This window comes from Phocoena sinus, chromosome 2 (assembly GCF_008692025.1).
Source record: "Phocoena sinus isolate mPhoSin1 chromosome 2, mPhoSin1.pri, whole genome shotgun sequence".
NCBI lineage: Eukaryota > Metazoa > Chordata > Mammalia > Artiodactyla > Phocoenidae > Phocoena > Phocoena sinus.
This window is the reverse complement of record NC_045764.1, coordinates 89,238,294-89,263,821: the sequence shown is the minus strand read 5'-3', so window position 1 is coordinate 89,263,821 and position 25,528 is coordinate 89,238,294. Positions and strand designations below refer to the sequence as shown.

Below are 25,528 nucleotides of genomic sequence, written 5' to 3'. Positions count from 1 at the left end.
TGTTTGAAGGGTAGTACATTATTTTCCTATTTAAGTAGTAACAAATAACCACAGACTTAAAGCAATACAAATCTGTATGTTATCTTCGAGTTCAGTAGGTCAGAAGTGCAATACAGCTCTCACTGGGATAAAATTGAGGTGTTGGCAGGGCTGAGTTCCATTCTAGAGGCTCTAGTGGTGAATCCATTTCCTTGTGTTTTCCAGCTTCTAGAGGTCACTGGTAACCCTCTTCCTCGATTTTCGAAGCCAGCAATGTTGCATTGCTCTAGTCATTCTTCATAGTCACATCTCCCTCCTGACTCTTCTTGTGCCACCCTTTCCCAGTTTGAAGGCCCTTGTGATTATGTTAGTCCCGCTCAGTAACTCCGGGTAATCTATTTTACAGTCACGGGCCTAGCAACCTTAATTACGCTTTTGCAGTGAAACAGCCTATTCACAGGTTCTGGGGGTGAAATCTGTGGACATCTTTGGTGGGGGCATTATTCTGCTTACCACAGGTAGTGAGGAGCAGCTAATCTTGAGAGGAAAGAAGGCCAAAAGAGGAAGGGGTACAAGTGCACTGATAAGGGCAATAGGGAGCAGGTGCAAGTTTTTGAGGTTAGAGATAAATTCTCATTTTTTTTGAAAACAGCTTTGCCTGCAACACAGAAAATATCGTTTGGACAGGCAATTTTGGGGTGCAACATTAGGAGGCCACTATTACAGTCTAAGAGGGTCTAAGGTAAGGAGGGCATAGCTGATCACTTTATTTGGTCTGAGGTTGCTTCTGCCCATTTCTCAGTGTTTTTCATCACAATTCATGACATCATCCCACAGGATTTCAGCAAGTGCAGTTTCCAGTTATTTGGCTGAATTTGTTCAGTAGATTGATGCTGCAACCCAGGCCTTAAACCGTTCACCTACAATCAACAAGAGGAGAGACGAATCCTGGCAGACCCCCAATTAGCAAAGCTGAAGAGAGCTAAACACTGAATTTTTTATGGGTCCAAATCTCAGGGACAGCACGCAGTCCTTCTTCCTAAGGTGTTTCCTTAACAAGGACACAAAACTGAAAAGCTGCGCCTTCCCGTCACCGCCCCTTCCATCCCCCCACCACCATCGGAAGCAGGGATGTGAGCCCCGTCCAGCTGACTCTACTGACACCGACCGACCGACCAGACTAGGACGTCCGCCCGGAACCCCCGAAGCGCGGTGGGTGGGTGGATGGAGGAGGCAAAAAGCGGGAGGGCGGGCCCTCGGTCACGTGCCCCGAGCTGTTTTCCGCTTCCGTCACTTCCGGGTGCGACCGTCGCTCCTGTCCCGGTGGGCTCTGTACGCGTTCGGTGCTTCCTCACTGTACCTGACAGTCTGTACTACTGCCCCATCCCTGTTCCCAGCGGGAGGGACATGAGTGTCCCTGGGCCGCCTTCCCTGGATGGGGTCCTGGCAGGGCCACCCGACGGCCTGGAGGCCGGGGGCCCGACGCCGGGTACGTGCTGTGGGGCGGGGCGGGGCGGGGCGGGCGGGACCCGAGTGGGTGGGTCTCCGGGACGCCCCGAGGGAATAAGGTGCTTTCGGCAGCTGCCGCCCGGAGGCTCTGTGCCCAGCGCTGAACTAGGGAACCTTGCCGGCTCTCCTGGCCAGAGGAGGAGGCAGGAAACGAGATCTGGGGGGAAGCGGTGTTTGGGGTGCTGTTGGTGGGGGTTGATGGTGAAGGCATTCTGAGTTTGTGTATTGACTGCAGCACACTGTTGGCTATTTGTTACACGTTAGTGGTTGAGGATGAATTTACCAGAAGGATGATTGGTTTGTAATTCAGAGAATTGATGTATCCAGTAATATTGCACACTCACTCATGAAATGATTATCTTGCGTTTTGACCTTACTGCGTCCTTCTTCCAGCAGTCTGAGTTTCTCAGCCCGAGTTCGAGGAGAGATTTAAACCCTAATGGCCTAGGGCATCTATTGAATGTAATGAATGACTTGCTCTGCATCCATAATTATACTATATTTGTACTATCCTAGGGAGAATTGAGAAGGTAGTCACTCAAAGCAGTTTCTGTGTTCTGCGGTTCAGATGAGGAACCCTAGGTGAGAAAGGCTTCAGGACTTTGGATGTACCTTTACTTGTACTTCCTGTTCCAGAAATATAGGGGTTACCCCAAAATAGCGCTCTCAGCCCTTTCTTGGTGGTGCTTTTCCTCAGTGACCTCCCTCTCTTCACACCTTCCTAAGTTGCTTCTGTAAATATCACTTCCTTGTATGTAAGTGCAGGTTGGGTCTCTCTCTGCTTGCTCCTCCATCTGCTTGCTGGGTACTCTGACATGGTTATTTTGCACTAATCTCACACACAGCATGTACATAAATAAAAGTAGATGTCTGATCCTATTAATGGTGCCAAGTCACTATCATTTGAAACTTTGACATTACTCTTGTCTCTTTCCTCCCACTTGCCTCCTACCTCTGTTTAGTCCAGGGGATTCTACTGTACAATTTCCATCTCCTCTTTGCATTTTCACCTTTATAACAACAGTTGTAAGGCTAGTCCACCTCCAGTCTCTTATTCATTCCATCTATCCCACTGTCACGTCACTGCCCCAAGATAAAGCTCCCATGATGCCATTTCCTTGCTTGGAAACCTTAAATGGTTCCTTACTAAATTAAGGGCCAAACACATTATCTTTGCATTCAAGGGTCCTCATAGGCTGGCCACATGGTCTTAGAGCTCACTACTGCATATGTCTCATGCTCCAGACACCCCAAACTAACCTCTCTTTCCAGAGCCAGCCTATATTCCCACCTTTCCTCATGCTGCTTCCTTTACCCATATTGCATCCCTTCCTCTCCTGCCTTAGAATTCTTACCCATTTGGAAATAGTAGCCCTCATAGGTTGCTGATGGAAGTGTAAATTGGTGACATCTCTTAGGAAAGCAGTTTTGCAATGTCTATTTTTTTTTTATAAATTTATTTTATTTACTTTTGGCTGCGTTGGGTCTTCGTTGCTGCGCGCGGGCTTCTTCATTGCAGTGGCTTCTCTTGTTGCAGAGCACGGGCTCTAGGCACGCGGGCTAGTTGTGGCACGTGGGCTCTGTAGTTGTGGCTCACAGGCTCTAGAGTGCAGGCTCAGTAGCTGTGGCGCACGGGCTTAGTTGCTCCATGGCATGTGGGATCCTCCCGGACCAGGGATGGAACCCGTGTCCCCTGCATTGGCAGGCAGATTCTTAACCACTTCGCCACCAGGGAAGTCCCTGCAATGTCTATTAAAAAATGCATAAACACCTTGTTCCATTAATCTATTTATAAGAATTTATTCTATAGAAACAGTGATATGAATATGCAAAGACAAGCAAGGAAGCTCACTGCAACATTGTTTGAAAAAGCAAAAAGTGGAATAGGTGTCTTATTTTCTTTGTCTCAGTCTACTCGGGCTGCTATAATAAAATAACATAGGCTGGTGGCTTAAACAACAGACATTTATTCCTTGAAGTTCTGGAGGCTGTGAAGCCCAAGGTCTAGGTGTGGGCAAAATATGTTCCTGGTTAGGACCCTCTTCTGATCTTGCAGATGGCTGCCTTCCACTGTGTCCTCACATGGTGGAAGGAGAGAGTTCTGGTCTCTCTTCCTCTTCTTTTAAGGTCAATAATCCCATCATGGGGACCCTACACTCAGACCTCATCTAAACTTAATTATTTCCCAAATACCCCCACCTCCAGATACCATTACATTGGAGGTTAGGGCTTCAACATGTGAATTTTGGGGGAAGGACACATTTAGTTCATAACAATAGGGAACTGGTTAAACAAAATGTGGTAGAATTCTGTTAAAAAGAATGGAGTAGATTCATACATGTTGACCATATCTGAGATATATATTTATGAGAAAACTTGTAGAACAGTATAAACAAGATTTCATTTGTGATAAAAACAGGGTTTAACCATATGTATGCAAAGACAATTTCTTGAAGGCTATGTAAGAAACTCCAGAGTGACTCTCTGGAGTAAGGTAGTGAGGAGTATTTTTACTTTTCAGGTTATACCCCCTTCTTTTGTATTTTAAGTTTTTACAATGAGTAACAGTTAAAAAGAAAAAAGAAAGGAATGAATATTCTATCCATTCTTCAAGCTTCAGCTCAAATGCCCACCACACCTCCTTTAGGAATTATTCCCTGATATCCCTGATGAAAGTGATCTTTCTCTAATCTATGACACTTCTCACATTCTCTGATTCCCCTGTATGGAGCTTTTTCAGGGATGGGAACTTGCCTAATTTATTGTTGTAACCTCAAAAACTAGTACATAAAATGTATGTGCAGCAAATGTTTCTTGTCTCTCACAATAAAGTACCTTGAACTTAGTGAATAAATGTGTGTAAAAACATGAGAAACTTCGACTCTTCCAATAATTTAACCAGAAGACTGGGGTAGGGTAAGGGGGTTGGTGTGAGTTAAAATGTATATATAGTTTAAGGAAGGTGTATTGGTTGTTATTCCTTAAAGCTGAAATATCCTTATTTGGTTGTTTCTGTTTGTCTGTAATACTTATGTTTTCTATGTATATATATGTATATACATATGTATATACATGTATATATATGTATACATATCTATGTATATATATATATTTTTAAGTATATATATATTTAAATTTATTTATTTTTAAAATTTATTTTTGGCTGTGTCAGGTCTTCGTTGCTGTGTGTGGGCTTTCTCTAGTTGCGGTGAGCGGGGGCTACTGTTTGTTGCAGGGCGTGGGCTTCTCATTGCGGTGGCTTTTCTTTGTTGCGGAGCATGGGCCCTAGGCGTGTGGGCTCAGTAGTTGTGGCTTGCGGGCTCCAGAGCGCAGGTTCAGTAGTTGTGGTGCCTGGGCTTAGTTGCTCCGCAGCATGTGGGATCTTCTCAGACCAGGGCTCGAACCCGTGTCCCTTACATTGGTGGATTCTTAACCACTGCACCGCCAGGGAAGCCCTTCTATATTTTTTATTTTTTTATTTTTATTTTTTTGCGGTATGCGGGCCTCTCACTGCTGTGGCCTCTCCTGTTGCGGAGCACAGGCTCCGGACGCGCAGGCTCAGCGACCATGGCTCACGGGTCCAGCCGCTCCGCGGCATGTGGGATCTTCCTGGACTGGGGCACGAACCCGTGTCCCCTGCATCGGCAGGCGGACTCTCAACCACTGCGCCACCAAGGAAGCCCCCTTCTATATTTTTTAAAGAGAGTTGCTGCTGTTTGCACTGTTATTGTAATCAAGCCTTTAGCAATGACATTAATCATAATAATATAATATATATAACATTAATGATATATTTTATTCACTTCCCATCTGATGAAACATAAATGGCAATATCTGTAAATGCTTCACTTTTCCCACTATATTTTTATTTCACTTATGGAGTGCTTCAGTTTCTAGTTAGCTCTTACTTGTTTGAATATTGCCTTGCAATCTAGAGAATTCCAGAGTTTGTTCATATGTTTCTCAGGATCCAAATAAAAACCATGCTAATTTATTTTGATCTCTAAAAGCTAATTTTGAATATGACAGCATGTTGTTTTCCTCAATCTTGCCAAAATTTAAATCTGTGGTAAAAACTATACTTGGAAATGAGCTATAAGCAATGTATTGTGATGAACGTATTTTGTATAATGATCTAATTTGATGTTATGGATTGTTACCAGATTATGATTAAAGAGGTGTTTCAGAGTTTAATATTAGTTTAAAAATGCTTTTGGAGTACCATTTTAGTAATGTGGCCATTTCACTTTTTTTGTTTTTAATTCTAAACCAGTGATTCTAAAATCTTACAAATCATTCATTGAACCCTGTTTAGAAATTGTTTTGTACTTTTCTCAGTAGGAGTAGTGATAGATGGGTATTCATGTTAGACATTTTTGAATGCCTGGTACAATGCTTACACTGTTATTATTCAAAGGAAAGGTAGGAATAAAATAGTTCCTGGCATCAAATCTAAATTTACACAGAAGACAATTATTATACACTATTTTCTATGGTAAATTAAGGTTCTGAATTTCAAGAGAGGAGAAATTCTTAGAAAATTTCTTTCCTGCTAACAAATGACAAAACAACCCTTCCTTTACATGTAAATATCAAGCTCTATGCAAAATAAATGTTGACCCATATTACTTCCATAGAATTGAAAAAAAATATTTTTAGGTATTGCATTTATTTAAAAAAATTTTAAGTTTTTTTTTTTAATGTGGACCATTTTTTTAAAGTCTGTATTGAATTTATTACAATATTGCTTCTGTTTTACCTTTTGGTTTTTTTGGCCGGGAGGCATGTGGGATCTTAGCTCCTTGAACGGGGATCAAACCTGCACCTCCTGCACTGGAAGGCGAAGTCTTAACCACTGGACTGCCAGTGAAGTCCCTGCATTTAAAAATATATATAATATATTTTTATATATATATATATATATATATAATCTCTAGGGGATTCCCTGGTGGTGCAGGTGTCTGCCTGACAATGCAGGGGACACGGGTTTGAGCCCTGGTCTGGGAAGATCCCACATGCTGCGGAGCAACTAGGCCCCTGCGCCACAGCTACTGAGCCTGCGCTCTGGAGCCTACGAGCCACAATGACTGAAGCCCGTGAGCCTGGATCCCGTGCTCTGCAGTGGGAGAGGCCACCGCAGTGAGAGGCCTGTGCAACACAATGAAGAGTAGCCCCCGCTTGCCGCAACTAAATAAAGCCCACGCACAGCAACGAAGACTTAACATACCCCAAAATAAATAAATTAATTTAAAAAAAATTCTGCAAGCTTTTGGAAAGAAGAATTTCTTGCTTCCATTCAGTAACTGTTCCTTCCTTTTAGGCCTCAGACTCCTTTAATAATTCATTGAAAACTCTAAATCCCCTTCCCTGAAAAATACATACACATAGGGAATTTTGCGTGTGTTAATGTTCTTTTCAGCTAGACTTTACCTTGTACTAGTAGCTTTAAAATATTTTTTGAGTGCTCATAGCTTGATTTTTAGAGGATGCTCAGGAAGTAAAAGTTAAAAAAAAAAAAAGGATACCTATAGTATCCTGTGTGTGTGCTCTGAACTCCACTGCCAGCCTCCTTTCCTCCCTCCCTGCTACTTTCTTACCCCTATGTCAGTTTAAAAGCTTCCTAAATTTGATTTTTTGCTTGGGGACAGGTTTAAGTGACACTTCTCCAGATGAAGGGTTAATAGAGGACTTGACCATAGAAGACAAAGCTGTGGAGCAACTGGCAGAAGGCTTGCTTTCTCACTACTTGCCAGATCTGCAGAGATCAAAACAAGCTCTCCAGGAACTCACGTGAGCTGAAAAAAAACATAGATGCACTCATTTCTTCTCTGGCATAGTCATAATTTACTGTATAAGTAAAGTATATACTGTATTAGGGATAATATTTTGTAACATTTAATACAATGGAGTATTTCTGTGTCTTTTGTGTTAGCAAATGGGAGTGGAGTAATCTAAGTTACATAGTATACATGTAATTTAGATTACACAGTAATCTAAATGTAAAAAGTGAAGTGAATGCTCCTAGAGTGTTTGGTCTCTTCTGAGAAGTACCGCTAAATCTTATCTAGACTCTTTGATTAGTTTTGGTGTCTCTCCACTATTTTAGGAAAGAATCGCCTCTTGGGGATGTTGCAAATGGGTATACACCTGTTTCTGAGTAGAGCTGCAAAATTGCCTCTGTAAGAGTCACATTTGTTTTCAATTGCTGGTTCACATGAGTTGCCAGAAATCCCTAATTATCTTTTTTGGAGATGACCCATTTCATTCTTAGTTTATAACTCTACTAGCTAAATAAAGGATTGGAGAATAAGAGAGGAACAGGATAAGGAAGAATGGAATCCATAAAGTGTAATCAATATGCAAAAATATACACTCGGATTTTATCAGCTGTCACCCAGAAAGAGCAGCCTGAGCTTCTTCTTCCTCTTGGGTCAGGACCTCTCTGGACTGCCCAAGCTGGCCTATTATTTCTTTTTTGTGGTGGTCACCTTTAAACTGGCTATGAACCACTGCTGCTCTAAGACTTACTCTTTGAAAACTGATCTCAGAGGCCTTTATTAGGGCAAAAGGAGAGGAATAATCAACAACTATGTCCATTTTTTAAATATTAGTAACTAATGTTATAATCCTTGGGTTTGAAGATGATAAATGAATATAAAAGTGGTACTGTGTTCTACTACATGTAGTACCCTACTGTAGTTACGGGAGCTGGTAACATTCTTAGTTTTCTGCTAGTTCCAAGTAAGATTATTTTTATTCCCCAGTGTGTGGTATATCTTGTATTTTAACACCAGCCAATCCTTGTGGCAGAAAAGTCAAAGATTTTGTGGGTGAGTTTGGATGATATATGATAGACTGAAGGAAGGTAAGATACTCTGCAAACAAAACATATCTGGTAACACTTAATTTATAGGAAGTTAGGAATCAAGGTTTAATTGGAAAGTTTAATTGATGAGGACATTGGCTAAAATTTAGTGTTTCAATAACCCCATTTATCTTCCTAGAAGTCTAGACAGTGTTGATGATGATGATAGTAAAATCAGCTACTGTTTATAACAGTTGAATGTGATGAATAAGCAGTTACTAAACTTCTTGAGTGTTAAGGAAAGATAAGCAAACTTCAGAGAAAGAACAAAGAGAAATATATGGGTCTAGTTAAGAGCTTTCTACACTGTCTCATTGATCAGTGTATCTGTTCTTTCACCAATATCCTGCTGTCTTGATTTCTGTAGTTTCTGTAAGTTGAAATTTGGTAATGTATGTCTTCCAACTTTGTTCTTCTTCAGTGTATCTTAGTTATTATAGGTCTTTGCCTTTCCATGTGAATTTTAGAGTCAGTTTGTTGATATCTACAAAATAACTTTCTGGGATTTAAATTGAGATTGTATTAAACCTATAGATCAAGTTGGGAAGAATTGATATCTTAGCACTATTGAGTTTTTTATTCCATGTACTCGGAATATCTCTTCATTACTTAGATATCTCTTATTTCTTTCATTAGAGTTTAATAGTTTTTGCATATAGATCCTATACATATTTTGTTAGGTTTATACCAGATTATTTCATCTGACAGGGGTTATTGTAAATGGTATTTTTAAAAATTCTGATTGTTCATTGCTGGTATATAGGAAAGCAACTGACTTTTGTATATTAACCTTGTATCCTGAAACTTTGTTATATTCACATATTCGTTCCTGGGTTTTTGTTGTTGATTCTTTGGGATTTTCCACATAGGCAATCATGTTATCTGTGAACAAAGACAGTTTTATTTCTTCCTTTCTAATCTGTATACCTTTTATTTCCTTTTCTTGTCTTATTGCATTAGCTAGGACTTCCAGTAAAATGTTGAATAGGAGTAGTAAGAGTGGACATCCTTTCCTTGCTCCAGATCTTTAGGAGGAAAGCATCTAGTTTCTTACCACAAGTGCAATATTAGCTGTATGGTTTTTTTTAAAGATATTCTTTATCAAGTTGGGGAAGTTCCTCTCTCCTCCTAGTTTGATTAGAGTGTTTTTAATCATGAATGGTGTTGGACTTCGTCAAATGCTTTTTCTTCATCCGCTGATAAGACCATATGATTTTTCTTCTTTAACCAGTTGATGTGGGTTACACTGATTGATTTTCAAACGTTGAACCAGCTTTGCATACTTGGAGTAAATCCCACTTGGTTGTGGTGTATAATTCTTTTTATACATTGTTGGATTTGATTTGTTGATATTTTGTTGAGGAGTTTTACATCTATGTTCTTGAAAGATAATGATCTATAGTTTTCCTTCTTGTAATGTCTTTTTTAAAAAAATAAATAAATTTATTTATTTATTTTTGGCTGCATTGGGTCTTCGTTGATGCTCACGGGCTTTCTCTTCTTGCAGTGAGCAGGGGCTGCTCTTTGTTGTGGTGTGTGGGCTTCTCCTTGTGGTGGCTTTTCTTTGTTGTGGAGCATGGGTTCTAGGTGCGCAGGCTTCAGTAGTTGTGGCTCGTGGGCTCTAGAGTGCAGGCTCAGTAGTTGTGGCGCATGGGCCCAGTTGCTCCGTGGCATGTGGGATCTTCCCGGACAAGAGCTCAAACCCGTGTCCCATGCATTGGCAGGTGGATTCTTAACCACTGTGCCACCAGGGAAGTCCCTCTTATAATGTCTTTATCTGGTTTTGATTTTAGGATAATGCTGGCCTCATAGAATGAGTTAGGAAGTGCTCCCTTCTGTTTTCTGAAAGAGATTGTGGAGAATTGGTATAATTTCTTCCTTAAATGTTTGGTAGAAATCGTCATGAAAGTTCCTGGTACTTTGATTTCTGGAAGGTTACTACTTATAGATATAGGCCTACTTAGATTATCTGTTTCTCCTTGTGTGAGTTTTGGTAGTTTGTGTCTTTCAAGGAGTTAGTCATTTCCATCTAAGTTACCAGATTGGTGAGCATAGAGCTACCTGTAGCATTCCTTTATTATCCTTTTAATGTCCATGGGATAAGTAGTGATGACCCCTCTTCCATAAATTTTGTTAGTAGTTTGTATCTCCTCTCTCTTTTTCTTTGGTAGTCTAGCTAGAAGTTTATCAGTTTTATCAATATTTTGGAAGAACTGACTTTTGGTTTTGTTTATTTTTTATTGTTTTCCAGTTGTAACAGTTTGTTTTTGCTGTCCTGTTTGTCTTGGATCATTGGCTTGCTGGGTTCTCCTCTCATGCATTCTGGTTTCACCTTCTGTGGTCTCCACAGTCAGAGCTGAACGGACACTTATGACCTGTAGGATATGGAATACTCAGTGCTAGATGGTGGAGATGTTTTAACTGCCCTTCAGTCTCTTCATTGCTATTTCTTTTTTTCATTGTTGTTCTCTGTTTAGCATACTTCTGCAAGCACATCATGTCATATTTTTCTTTGTCTGTAGTATTCTTTAAAATATTTAATTAAGTGACCCCCCGCCCCCCGCAGTGTCACTTATTCCTGTGATCCTAGCATTGGTTGATCTGGAGAAGAATATCAGAGAAGTTGGCTTCTCTTCCTCAATAGCAAGTTTTGAATCAGATTTTATTGAGGAGTCTTAGAAATTACTTGGTCTGACCTTCTTACTTTGTAAATGAAATTTAGGTCCAGAGAAACTAAATTTCCAAGATCACACCAACTGATTATTATCCCTTGATACTGCATTTTTTTCCAACTCTAATCTAAAAAGTCACTGCTCCTCTTCCTTTATGATGATGTTACAATTTTAATATATATAAAACATCAAGTTTCTTGGGCAAGATAGTATAAAAAAAACTTTTTTGGGGATAATACAGAGAGTTGTTAGGAATAAGTAATAAAATAATTTTAAATGGTTTGATGTTATTCAAATCTGAAATTGAGGCAAGAATAAAATACGTATTTAATTATCAGAATATTGGAATATTATTTTGGCTTTGGAATATTATTTTGAAAAAGATTATGATAAACTAAATAAGCCTTGGAGAGTCAATAAATTTCCAACTTAATTTCTACTTTTAACATTAACCAAGATGAATGTGGTTGCTTTTAATGAACCATCACTTAAAGTATGTAAAGTTTATTTTGGCTGTGTGCTTTTGTTTCAGACAGAACCAAGTTGTATTATTAGACACACTGGAACAAGAGATTTCAAAATTTAAAGAATGTCATTCTATGTTGGATATTAATGCTTTGGTAAGTATGATTTAGTTGACATAGCTTAATGACATCTTATTTTAGAAATAGCTAGGTTTATCCTCCCAACTTTGTACTTATGTATGTTTGAGATACTTAACGTATGTTTTCCTCTAATTTTTAAAGTTTAGAATTTGTTGTTTAACAGGAAACCTTGATTTACTTTATTAGACCTTCTATTGTCTTGAATTATTAGCTTTCAAATGTTGAACTTGTGATAGGAAATTGAACTTATATATGAAAGTCTGGAATAGATCTCATAATTAAAGACTAATAAAAGAGAAGTAAAAGTAAGGAACTTTGGAGGTACTATTTTTCCCCTTAAGGAAAGCACCTCTCTCTTTATCAAGTACATGGTTTTTAAAATTAGCATTTATTTAATTGTATGGCATTTTCATAATGTCATAACAAATTAACACTGAAATAGACTGTTTGAGGGTCCTTTACGTCCCCTTTATATCTTTCAATTTAAGTGACAGTAGTTGAATTTCATCAGAAACTTTATAGCTTTTTGATGAGAGGAACTAATACTCTTTATTTTAGGAAATGGAGAATTAACAGAAATAAGGAACTTGTGACTACCTTTCTCTTTACCCGGAACATTAGAAATAGCTTAGTTTGCATGATTTTGTGGACTTTCATATATACGTCAAAGAATGGACTTTTCATTGGAAAAATGTGGCTTATTAATGTTTTCCTTTTATAACAATCAGAAACCAAGTCCACCTTCTCTAGTATTAGGCAGAGGTCTGTGGTAGTAAATACAAAGTCTTCTACTCAGTAGTTCTTGATTTGTGAAGGAGGTGGTCTTTGTCTTCTCCATTGAGTTCATGTTGCAGCAGAGCTACATATTTGTTGAATGAATGAACCAAGCATATGTAATACTGTCGCTTCCATCTGAAAGGGCAGAAACTAAGTCTTGCTCTTTTTCCTTCTCTCAGCCCATGAGTGGTGTTTTTTTTATTGTTGTTTTTTGTTTTTTTAATTTTATTTTTGGCTGTGTTGGGTCTTTGTTCCTGTGCGTGGGCTTTCTCTAGTTGCGGCAAGCCGGGGCTACTCTTCATTGCGGTGTGCAGGCTTCTCATTGCAGTGGCTCCTCTTGTTGCAGAGCATGGGCTCTAGGCTCACGGGCTTCACTAGTTGCAGCACTCAGGCTCAGTAGTTTTGGCTTGCGGGCTCTAGAGCACAAGCTCAATAGTTGTGGCGCATGGGCTTAGTTGCTCCACGGCACGTGGGATCTTCCCGGACCAGGGCTCGAACCCATGTCCCCTGCATTGTCAGGCGGATTCTTAACCACTGTGCCACCAGGGAAGTCACCCAAGAGTGGTTTTGATTGTCATTCAGGAACTGAAAAATAGAAGCCCAGAGAGAGAGAAAGAGGGTCTATAAGCTCTAGAGCTCATCAGACTCTGACTTTACTTGTAGCTACATTAAGGCTGCTAATCTCTCTACTGACACTTCTTTCCTTTTTTTTTTTACCTGATCTTCTCTTTCTGTTACCTTCCTTCCTAAGAATGAGGTGTTTCTTTTTCCTTCTCTCCCATCTCTGGCTGAGATGGAAAGTCTATACTTATCACTCCTTGGGAAGAAAAGTGTCCTTACAGAGATTGTTCTCCTTGGTCTGACTTCAGAAGCCCAAAGAATATGATCAGACTTGTCCACAGCCTTCTCAGGTCTCTCTGGCCACAGCTTGGTTTTTCCTGATGGGCAGACACTTCACTTAAACTGTCCTGTGTACCCTGGCTCAGTCTCTCCCTTGTAAAGGCAGTAGAGAGTGTTTTACTTTTCTTAAATGAAACTGATAGCATTGTTGGATAGTCTTACTAAAATTTTAGAATTATATTGCTTGGTTTTTTTTTTTTGAATTTTATTTTATTTATTTTTTTATACAGCAGATTCTTATTAGTTATCTGTTTTATACATATCAGTGTATATATGTCAGTCCCAATCTCCCAATTATATTGCATGTTTTTAAGGCAAAATGTTATCTGTACAGAATATAAATGTCTATTTTATGTTTAGTAACTTTTAATCAATCTTAACTGAATCAAGTATTCTCAAAAGCCTACTAGTGGTTTAAATTAAATTTGAATCTTGGAATTAAAATATGGGGATAATTAGATCTTCAAAAATTTTGACAAATTTAGGCAGAATGAACTGTAATTTAGGTATTGATTTATTTATCCATTTTGATATTTCAGTCTGTTTTAAATTGACTTTTAAATTTACTTTTCCATCTTAAGTTCACTGAAGCTAAACACTATCATGCCAAGTTGGTGAATATAAGAAAGGAGATGCTGATGCTTCATGAAAAGACATCAAAGTTAAAAGTGAGTTGAAAATTCTTTCACAGTCTTTATAGAAGTAGAGGTTTAATTGTCTGTTTTTCTTCAGTATTCATTTTCTGACTTCTTATATATTCATATACAATAGGATACTTAATTCATGGTACATTGTTTTCTTTTAAAACACATTCTTATTAACCCCACTCTGGGCTCTTCTACTAATAGCTGGGCTGGTGGGCTCACATTCTCTGAGTATGTCACTGTATTTCTCATTTAATAATAAGAGTTTTGAGTAACAGAATTTTTTTATCAAGGAGACCTTAAATTTCCCAGAACATTTAAAAATTGTGAATCACTATATTGTACACCTGTAACTTATACTGTACAGCAACTATACTTCAATAAAAAAAAGTTACCCTGAACGAATTTAAAAATTAAACATGAAATTTATTATTATTTATTGATTACCTTAAATCAAAGCACTATTACTTAAAATTTTTTAATTTTTTATTTTTAATTTAATATTTAAAGGTTACTTTTCAGTTACAGTTATTACAAAATATTGGCTATATTCCCCATGTTGTACAATACATCCTTTAGTCTGTCTTACACCCAGTAGTTTGAACCTCCCACTCCCCCACCCATATATTGCACTCCCCCATAAACCACTAGTTTGTTCTCTAAAACCACTACTACTTTTAAATTAGGCTGTAACCTATAAGCCTTTTGCTCTCTTGGTTTTTAAATTTTTTTGACTTAGAAAAGAGCACTTAAACTGCAGCAGAAGAGGCAAAAAGAAGAGTTGGAAAGGGAGCAGCAACGGGAGAAGGAATTTGAAAGAGAAAAGCAGTTAACTGCCAAACCAGCTAAAAGGATGTGAGAAGTTGGATGTTTGTGTCCTTCCTTCCCCTGTTCATGTTCTGGATTTAAGATGACCCAGTGTAGACTGAAGTTAAGGTAGTGCCTTATACCATTGTGTTATGTTTTGAAATCCTTTTCCCATGAGTGCTGTCTCTCTATCTTCATTTCAGCCATTCAAGAAGCTTTTTTTCCTAAGTAGAAGACATAATATCACTTGGTTTGGATATTTTATATGTAATTTTTCAACTTTGTTTTGCTTTTTAAAATTCATTATTTTGGCCTTAAGTCACTTATAAACTGGAAAATGGTTTAATAGTCTAGACTATAAGTGGTTAAAAATTAGTATGAATTGTTTAGCTTCTTAATAAGTGTGGATTTGAAAGTTTCAGTTTCTCATTTTATGAAATGAATTGCCTTTCTAGCAATACAGCGCTGGGTTTTGGCAGTTGCCTTTTCATTGTTTGGTTGAGAAGAATTGCCAGCTGTTTAATCTCATATGCCACTGGAAAAGAGGTGGTATAAGCCTTTGTGAAGAACATGATAGAAAAGTGTGTACACAGGAAGTAGTAGCATCTTAGACATAGGATAGGTGAGCAAGATGCCATGTAGATTCCACTAACCATATACTATATCTGCTTCCTAGCTTTGTTGTTGCTGTTTTTTCCTTATGCTGCTTCTGGGTTCAAAGTAGATTATATCTATTCCTAAAGTTTGGCGGGGGTGATGTAGCTTTCACACACTCAAATGTGTTTAAATATTTATAATTCTTAGTAACAGTCATCACACACTATGAGATACAGTTGTCAAGCTGATAAGATAATGAACCCAGCTTTCCAAGTGGAAAGTCTTACTGCTAGTTCTAGCTATCCTCTGATTTGCTGTGTGGTCGTAACATGTGGTTACTTTTTCTGTGCTTTTAAAAAAAATTCTTAAGGTAGAATGATACATACCAATTACCCATTTTATAGATAATGACAAGAATGGTGGAAAATTAATAAATAGCTTCTTCACAAAAGAGGCAGCATGATACCTTTAGTGTTTTCTAGATCCCCCTCCCCCAATATTACATGTAGAAATTTATTATGTGAGGGAAATATTGTGAAGTTTCATTGTTTTAAATTGAGAGTGTATTATTCACTGTTTTAGTATTATTTAATATCTATGATGTCCAATCTCTTACATAGAGACTGTACAGATTAGATTACAGATTATGATTAGAATGTGTATCTTTTATAATCTACGTTACATTTGGTAAGCTGGAATCACTCACTACCTCTGATCACATATCAGGCTAACCAATGATGGAGAAGGCATTAGATTTACGTCGAGTGCTAAGAACTGGTCTGTTTAAAGGTTTAAAAAAATTGTTTGAAAACCTTTCCCTTCTTTAGTGAGTGAATTATTATCTCACAGTTCTCTTGGTTTTGACCTTATGTTTAAGAGTATAAATATATTTTATTTTTAAAGGCTATGTGTTGCCCTCAAACACTGGCTAAAACTCCTAGGGCAGGATCATTAGCACTGGCAGGACAGTGTCACCTAAACTGCTGAATGTACTCATTGATAACCTGACAAAGGCTGTGCATTGTTTCTTAGAGTGATTTGTGGTGGCTAACTGCAATGACTGTTTAAAATGCTGGTTCCTGGACACCACTCTCAATCTGTTGAAGCAAATGTTTGTTTTTCTCTTTTTTTCCTTTTTAAAAAGTTTCCTCAAGTGATTCTGATGTACCTTATAAGTTGAGAACCGCTGGTCTAGTCAGAGGTTTCCACACTGGGCTGCATATTAGCACCTGGAAACTTTAAAAAAATATACTCTTGAAGATTTTTACTCATTAGTTCTTAGGTAGGGCCCATGCACATTTTAAAGAGCCCCCCAGATAAGTCCAATGCAAGGAACCACTGGTCTAGACTTTCTAGTGATTTATATTTATAAGGAGTGAAATAGTTTGAAAGCTACCCAGTAACTCTTGGGATTAATCTTATTAAATAAATTCTTAAACTGCTGCTTTTGATATAAAGTCAGATTTAAGACTGAAATAAATAGCAGGCCGGAAATAGGTATAGAATTCTGGTTAATTGAACTTTTGTGACCTGTATTTAAATAAATCATGTTTATTGAATGAATGGCAAGGCACATGTACTTTTAGAAATGTATTACTTACATTTTGAAGATTTTTTAAAATGTCAAGAATATATATTAGGATCCACTATTTTTAGGTCACTTGTAAATCAGAAGTACTGTTACTTTGGTAATTAAAATCTAAAACTTTAGCTGTATCTCAGTAGCGTACAAACGTATCTTACTGACTAAAACTGAACAGAACCCTTATAATTAGTCTTGCTGTATTTTTGCACAAAATTATGAATTGGTACTTGAGTTGAAAAAAGTTGCCTGTGGTGTTTTGGTTGAAAAAAATTGCCTTTGTTTTGAAACTATATCATATATGTACTGAACTAAAGTGATGGGAGTTAATTTTGTATTTACTTTGTAGGAGGTATCATGTAAATATGCAGACGTTGAATGTAGTATGGATTGTGTCCGCAGTGAATTTTTGGGTGGATACAGTTTATAAATATGCCAATTATATACCCTCATATACTTGTCTGATTTTGAGCTTGTAGAATGAGGACTCCTTTTTACACATTTAATAAAGAAAAGAAAGGTCTATGAATTATCCAGTATCATTTATCAAGCACTGGTGTGCACACAGCACTGTACACTTCCCTTTATGTACTTTATTTCAGACATTCCTCTCCTTTGCTTTCCTCTCCTGTCATCTTCCTCTTAATGTTCTCTGTAGGTTGTGTCACAAGATGACTGGTCGGCTCATGAAATCCTTTTCGGAAAGGTGATTGAAAGTGTTACGAAAAGATTCTACCAATAACCCAACTTCATAAAGTTCTTCACTATTTGAGAATAAGAATAATAGCTACTACTTTTGTTTTTTTAATTTATTTTTATTTTATTTACTTTTGGCTGCGTTAGGTCTTTGTTACTACACACGGGCTTTTCTCTAGTTGTGGCGAGCAGGGACTACTCTTTGTTGCGGTGCTTGGGCTTCTCATGTTGCGGAGCACGGACTCTAGGCACGCGGGCTTCAGTAGTTGTGGTTCCCGGGCTCTAGAGCGCAGGCTCAGTAGCTGTGGCGCATGGGCCCAGATGCTCTGCAGCATGTGGAATCTTCCCGGACCAGGGCTCGAACTCATGTCCCCTGCATAGGCAGACGGATTCTTACCCACTGCACCACCAGGGAAGCCCCTAAAGCAAGGATTCTTAATCATTAAACCTTCAGACCTCACTGCGCACATATTTTTAAAAGTTACTTAGTTTCTAGGCTTTCCTTTTGGATCAAGATAGTTCCTGTTTTACATATTTGTTCAGATATTATGCTTGTACAGATGAATCAGATATTTAAGATTTGTTCTATTGATAGCTTATTCACACTGTTTTAGCTCTGCTTGCATGTATGAGGCCAGGTGCCATCTAGTCTTCAGGTTAACATTTGGGTGAAACTAGGTTTATTTTCATAGCCATTAAGAGAGTGAAGGGGAGTAGTCAAGGGAGATGGTTCTAATGACTAGTTTAAAAAGCACTTAAAGCAGAAATTCCAAAGAAATACAATGTGAAGGAAGGGCAGTCAAAGAGAAGGTCGGTGAAATTTGGGGTGGGTTGGGGATGGTAATAGAGAAAGGGAAAAGGAAAGGCCAAGTCTGAGGTAGAAGGGAAAGGTGATGTGTCTTTTACGTACCTTTAATAAAGGAGGCTTATAGGCTTGTGAAGAATAATAAATTAATAATATCCACCTGTTTTAAGATAAGGTTGCCCCCTACTGTCACTTCATCATAAACTGAAGAAAAGGTGGTAGCCTGCTGTTCATTCTGGTTTAGATAATGTATATTCCTGAAGTGCTTCAGGAGGCCTGCAGTGCTCAAATTTGGATAAGCGTGTGTGGGTGCTGCCCACTCCTATTCCAGGTATGACTTTTATTAGGACTTTGGGAAAGAGAGTCAAAAAGTATATTGAACACTTAGTATAAGAGAATAACTACTAAGAAATAAAAACATACATGTATATAGACCTGAAGTTTCCTGGCCTCTGCTTTGATCATAAACCTTTAAATTTTAAAGGATATAGAACCTTCATAATATAGTGGTTAGGATTGTCGACCTGAAGTCAGATTGCTGTGGTTTATATTCCTGCTTGATTTTTAGGGCCTTGGACTTGCTTAAACCCTGTGTACCTTTCAGTTTCCTAAACTGTAAAGGTGGGATAAGTGTTTCTGGCTTCATAAGGTTATGAGGTTTTATGATATCCATATAAAAGCCCGTAACAAAATAGGAAGAGCTCAAGAAATGTTGGGTGTTATATCATGGTATCTTGAAGTCACATATTCACATGTGGGGATGGTGCTTATTTTGCCCCTTTGTGCATACCTGTTTTTGTTCACAGGATTTCCACTAGGATCCTTGGTTCTTTAATGTCTTCCTGTTAGACACCTATTTGTTCTTTGCAACTCAAATGTCTCTTCCTTATGGTTTTTCAAACCACTTCCCAAAGAATTTTTTTCTTGTGTTCTATAGTACTTAATACATTTGCCTTAGCATTTACAGTATTGTTATGTGTTCACATGTCTCTCAAGCTTGAGGATATTTCTTAGTCATTTCTGTTCCATGGTGCAGTAGTGCCTGGCCTATAGTTATTAATCAGGGTTCTCCAGAGAAACAGAATGAATCTCTCTCTCTCTCTCTCTGTGTGTGTGTGTGTGTGTGTGTGTGTGTGTGTGTGTGTGTGGAGAGAGAGAGAGAGAGAGAGGTAGAGGTAGAGACAGATATTTATTTTAAGGAATTGGCTTATATGATCGTGGGAGCTGGCAATTGCAAAATCTGCAGGGCAGGCCAGCAGACTGGGGACGCAGGGAAGAGTTGATGTTGCAGCTTGAGTTCAAAGGCAGTATGGAGGCAGAATTCCCTCTTTCTCAGGGGGAATTTTCTTAGTCTTTTTCTTAAGACTTTCAATTCATTGGTTGAGGTCCACTCACATTATGGAGGGTAATCTTAAAGTCTGCCGATTTAAATGTTAGTCTCATCTAAAAAATGCCTTCACAGCAACGTCTAGACTGATATTTGCCTGATATTTGCCCAAATATCTAGGTACCATGGTCTAGCCAAGTTGTCACATAAAATTAGCCATCATGATTGAGACTGAATTGAATCTAGTAAGAGAAATAAACAGATATTAAAAATAGCTATAATAAAAACCTGGATAACATAAATGCCAAATGGGGACTATTAAAATAAAAAGATTAAGTTCCTGAAATTGAAACATGGCTTGGGAGTCTGTAATCCTTGGATAATCTGAGCCACTGCTTCCATCCCTGATTACATACTCAATTAGACTAAAAAAAAAAAAAAATGATAGCCAGTCCCAAGATCTTGGGAATAAAATGAGTTCAGAGATAATATGTGTACGGGACTGTAGAAAAATAGATGCTACATCAATTGTAGCTTTATACCTTCTATATTAATTAGGGGCTGTTCAGTTTTCTTAAAAATGGCTTCTAGGAAGAGGTGGGCAGTTTTAGAGCAGGCTCAACAGATGAGCACATCTTAAAATTAAAACCTGATGAAGCACAGAAGGGACAATGCTGCCATCTTGTGGTACTCTGCTCCCCTAGTCAACAAATTCTGTATTGTCTCAACTAGTTTGATGAAGTTTGGCCTAAGCGTTTTCAACTATAGTGTTTTTGGTAAGTCAGGGTTTTCTGTATGGTCTGAACTTTTGTTTAAATAGTGAGGTATTTCAAAGTGATCTGTGAAACATCAGGTTTAAAACTACACTTTTCTAACTTTTTGAATCTTTTAGTTTGATGTTAGGCTTGACGGTACCCCCCACCCCCCCACCCTTCTCCAATCTCCTATCATCATCCACCATGCTCAGAATACTGTTCTAAGAAAAACATTCCAGGCCAAAGATCTTGCTGTGGGCAAAGGTCTCAGGAGTTCTGTGCTTTTATTCACCTGACTGTCCCCATTGGGCCTTTGCTGATAGGATCTGGGGTTAACACCTGGCCCAAGGGCAGCCAGCCCATGGGCTCAGTGGTGGAATAATTAGCCTGGCAGGAAAAACTCTGCCTAGATGGGGACATAGAGTATCTCATTGGCCTAGTCGGTTACTGTCTTGGGAATATGTATTAGAATACTCGGAGAGAATCAGCCCTCTAGTAATTGAAGGAGAAATGAGAAGACACACGGAAGCAGACAGAACAGCTGAGTGTTATGTGGGGAGGAGTAGGGATCCATGAACTTCTACTTCTGAAAGGGGGCTAGGTCATAGACCCCCTCAAAATATCTTGGATCCCGAGCTATTTTCCTGTATAAGGCTCTGTGTGACCTGGGTGCTGGGCTTTTCTTAGGTCCCTATGGGATTTAATTACTGGGCTAAGATTCCTGTTTTCCACAGTACCACCCTCCCATTCCCTACTTCCCTTATTTATGAGATAACCTTAACAATTCTTTACTTATTGCAACTTTAAGCATCTAGCATTGTCATTGTCTTTTAGTTTCCCTAGCATGTTATATCTTTCAAAGTGTTTTAGTGTGCACTATCTAATTTAATAATAAGGATGCTATTTAGGAGATTATGTGTTTCCATGCCTGCTAATCCAGGAGTTCAAGGAAGAAGATAACACTGACCAGCACCCAGGTAGGAGCAGTGCTGCTGCCAGCCACACACCTACTCTCATTGCTTGCTGGGGTTTTTCTCTTGTATTATCCAGTTTCTTAGAGTGTTCTCATCTCTGGCTGGATTTCTAATCCCACATCTACTTCCAGCTCATTCCCAAGCCTAAAGTTCAGAGCCCTAGCTCTGTTGAGCATCTGTTATATGCCAGGTGCTTTATACACAACGTCTCATAACAACAACTTTAGCAGTTACCACCCTAACACCATATCCTTATCAGCATTTTATAGATGAGGACATTTTACAGATGAGGACAGCTGAGACACATTGAGTCTGATAACTGCCCAGATCACACAGCTGCAAGTGGTGGAGCTGAATTTGATTCTGGGAGAAACCCAAAACTACCGTGTTGCTGGGGAATTTTCTTGGGCTAGAGACCCCAGGACCAGAGATAGAAATAGGCTTGGGAGTTTTACTTTAAATCTTTCTCTACAGCTATACCAGTGATAGGGAATTATGTGGACAAACCATCTGCTCATTTGTCTAATCCAGTCTGATAGTATTGGAAGAAGTGGAGGAAGCATGGGTTTCCCTGTTAGGAGAGAGCCTGGTAGGAATAATGCACAGAACTCTTCTTTGATTTTCCCGCAAGGCTGTTTTAATTTTAGGCTGACTCTGAAGCTCGACATTTCTGCAATAGAAACAAGCAACGGTGAGACTGCACCTGGGTGAGATGCGGCTCAGGAGCCTTCCCTTGAGATGCTGCTGCTGCTGGAGTAGACGGAAGAAGGGCAGAGCTGCTGGGAGAAGTGAGTGACTCCAGAAGGGCCAGGACATTCCCATTACAGCTGTTTTGAGACATTCACCACCACCACCACCTCAAGAAAGCATGGATGTTGCCTTGCTTGGCCTGCATTTCTGGGTCTTCAGCTGACCACTCAGCTCCATCTCTTTTTGCACTTTTATGGCTTTGGGGGAAGAACACAGGACGAGAAGCCAGATTTCCTCACTGGAGGCCCCTGAGCAGTTCAGTTTCCCTCAGGGGTAAACATGCAGACAGGAGGTGATCCCTAAGACTTCTGGCATTAACATTATGAGACACCTTGTATCTCATGGCTCTCAAGGAATGTTGGCTTATGGGCTGTTGCTTCACCAGTCCATCTGCTTGGTGCAGTGGCAGCATCCAGGCAAAAGCACTCATCTCAGATGCGATTTTTTTAGCCTTTAACTACCTCACAGCCTGGGCCTCAGAAGAATCCTAAGGTCCGTGAATTTACCCTCGCACAATGAGGGAGCTGGGAAGAGATCGCTTCTGAATGAGGGCAGATGTACCTTTCCTGTCTGGATTGAAGGAATAATGGCGAGGAGAGAGGAGGAGAGGCACACATGAGGCACCTTGCCTCTCTGCAGTCCATCCCGGAGCCTCTTATTCTCCTGATTCACCCTCCTTTCCTAAGAGAGGTGTCGTTCTAAGCAGCAGCTCGTGCCCCCTTAGAAGTTAGACCTGTTATTAAGGATGCAGACTGGCATGTCAATCAGGCTTTGACACACCCACCCTAATCTTCATTCTGTGCTCCTGTCGTCACCGTGAGACTATGTCTCACACACCTCTAACTAGTGGACCATAGCTGACCAAGGGCTCTGGCCACAGTGCTCCGAGGCCCCCCCTGCATTTGTACTGAGGCACGCTTTCTCCAGGCTGCCTCCAGCCAATGGTCCGCTCCCTGGGAGACATGGGACTTCTGTGATGTCAGCTTTGGCTCAGGGACTCCCCATTGGCTTTGATGAAATTCTGCTTAGCAGTTTAGGATGCTTCTCCCCAACCTCTGCTTCTCTCCTTCACTCCAGCAGACAGTCCAGGAAGGAATAAAGAGGCTGAGGAAAGTGGACATGCTGGAAGGGCTCTATTATGTAAGCCAAAAGACCCACCAGAGGATGCATCCCATGAGAGGACACACCAGTCACCAAGCTATCAAAGTGTACTGATGAGAGGGGCACCAACATCACTAAGAAGTTCTGGAGGCTGGGGATGATGGAAGGACAGACGGTTACAAACTGAGCTTGTTAGCATCTACGGGGTTCATAGAGGCCAAGAGGTGGCACTTAGCTGCCAGAAGCCAGGAGGCCATAATTACCTCCCTCACCAAAAGGCAAGGCTGGAGGGCAATCAGTGGGCTTTGCCAGCAGGGGGTTGTGGAGATGGCTAATGGGACACCGTGTCGATTTTGCACCTAGGAGCAAAATAGGCAGACAGTTGACAAGATGCTTAGCATCTGTAACAGGGTCAGCAAACTTTTTAGGTAAACGGCCAGAGAGTAAATATTTTAGGCTTTGAAGGTCACATGGTCTGTGTCACAGCTGCTCCACTCAGCTGTTATAGCACAAAAGCAGCCATAAATAATATGTAAACAAATGTATGTAGCTGTCTTTCAATAAAACTTTGTTTACAAGAACAGGTGGTCGTCTCGATTTGGCCCATGGGGCCATGTTTGCTGATCTTTCATCTATTTAAAAAAAAACCCCAAAACACGGGAGTTTCCTGGTGTTCTACCGATTAGGATTTGGTGCTTTCACTGCCGTGGCCTAGGTTCAATCCCTGGTTGGGGAACTGAGATTCCACAAGCCGTGTGGTGTGCCCCCCAAAAACAAAAACAAAAAAACACAACAAAATGGGAGCAAGAGGCTGAGAGCAGTCACTTTAAGAAAAAGTCATGATCTCTTGCTCAGTTCTCAGACTTGAGTCAGTTTTCAGATCTGGAACCCATTGACTGAAGAAGTGGCTGGAGGACGGACCCTGCAACACTGTGGCAAGTATATACTGTGGCGATTCCTCCAGTCTTTCCTCAAAAGAATCTACCTATGGCCATTTACTTGGGTGACTATACATTAGGACTATTGGACAAAGGTTCTGAGCTGACACTGATACCTAGAGACCCAAAGGAGCATCCTGGCTCTCTTGTTGGATTGGGGGCCTGTGAAAAGTGAGGTCCTGGATAAAGTCCAGCTTACAGTGGGCCCACTGGATCCACAGATCCATGTAGTGGTCACACTGTATCTTTTCCCACCACTGACCCCTCCAACACCGTGGGGGTCAGCTGGCAGGGCTACCTGCACTGCGCTTGGACCTGTTGCAACACCCTTACCTGCTCCGGCCCCACTCAACACTGTGTCGCTCGGTATGTGGGCCAGAGAAATATCCCTGGGGAACACAAAGAGGTCTGTAAGACAGTGTGCTTCCTTCTTTGTGACATGGTTGTAAGATGCAGCAGTTTGTCTTCTGCTTTAGAAAGGGCTATCCCAGAATACCCTTGACCAGTAGACTTCTAAAAACGTCATTGAAATGGCCTGTTTCTGACTCTCCATAGGGTTTATTTCCCATCCTCTGAAGCACAAGCATCTTACTGACTGTAGCATTCTAGCCTCTTCTTGCTTGTCCTGTCCAATCAGGGACATCATCAGTGTAATGGATCAGTGTGCTGTTCTCTTGGATATTTAAGAGGTCCAGAGTTCTCAGACTATAATATGATAGGAGGTGGGAGAGTTAACATAACCCCGAGGCAAACTGTAAATGAATATTGTCTGCTTTTGCTGCCTACAGAGCCTCAACCAGCATTTCTCTCTGGAGGCTTAAGGAATGTCTGATCCACAGGTATGGAATCTCATATAGCAGAGCATCCAACCAGGGGATATACTTTCAAATGGAGGGGGTGTTGGAGAGGGTCATGACCAGGGGTCCTCTGGTTGTGTTGTGTACTGCTCCACTCAGAGGTAACTGGCCCAATGGATTGGGAGGGCCTTCTCTACTCACAACTGAAGCGCCAGCTCTGAGAAAGCACTCTGAAAGGATGGAGTGCCATCATTCAGAACAAGGTGTCTTTATTAAATCGGAGACCTCTATAGGGTGCTGTGTCCTCAGTAGGAAGGATATAAGGGTCTGGAAACCAAGCGGTGGAAGCAGGGATGGCCTTGTTTACTGTCATTCCTAATGACCCACTGCGGGATTTTTTTTTTTTTTTTTTTGCGGTACGCGGGCCTCTCACTGCTGTGGCCTCTCC

The 25,528-nt window shown here is 40.0% G+C and overlaps 1 protein-coding gene across 4 annotated transcripts; it reads left to right on the top strand.

Moving 5' to 3' along the window:
* The first annotated feature begins 1,268 nt into the window (after positions 1-1,268).
* Positions 1,269-23,919, top strand: BLOC1S6 (biogenesis of lysosomal organelles complex 1 subunit 6). Of its 4 annotated transcripts, none has more exons than XR_004348277.1 (6): positions 1,291-1,468; positions 7,137-7,278; positions 11,558-11,645; positions 13,889-13,975; positions 22,142-22,282; positions 23,325-23,919. XR_004348277.1 is itself a non-coding variant. In XM_032621272.1 (5 exons), exons 1-5 carry the CDS (start codon positions 1,387-1,389, stop codon positions 14,808-14,810), a joined length of 519 nt encoding a protein of 172 aa, XP_032477163.1. In that variant the 5' UTR covers positions 1,269-1,386; the 3' UTR covers positions 14,811-17,466. The 4 variants fall into 4 exon arrangements, 2 of the variants coding, with proteins under 2 accessions (XP_032477163.1, XP_032477165.1); XR_004348276.1 differs by having other exon boundaries at positions 23,322-23,919; XM_032621272.1 differs by lacking the exons at positions 22,142-22,282; positions 23,325-23,919 and adding an exon at positions 14,691-17,466 and having other exon boundaries at positions 1,269-1,468.
* The last annotated feature ends 1,609 nt before the right edge of the window (positions 23,920-25,528 follow it).

What these genes read in the sequence shown, in the direction of transcription:
- BLOC1S6 (XM_032621272.1), top strand. Translation starts at nt 1,387, where the DNA reads ATGAGTGTCCCTGGGCCGCCTTCCCTGGATGGGGTCCTGGCAGGGCCA. An exon ending in CAAGCTCTCCAGGAACTCAC is followed by an intron (nt 7,279 to 11,557) that starts GTGAGCTGAAAA and finishes CTTTTGTTTCAG; the next exon opens with ACAGAACCAAGTTGTATTAT. An exon ending in TGTTGGATATTAATGCTTTG is followed by an intron (nt 11,646 to 13,888) that starts GTAAGTATGATT and finishes TTCCATCTTAAG; the next exon opens with TTCACTGAAGCTAAACACTA.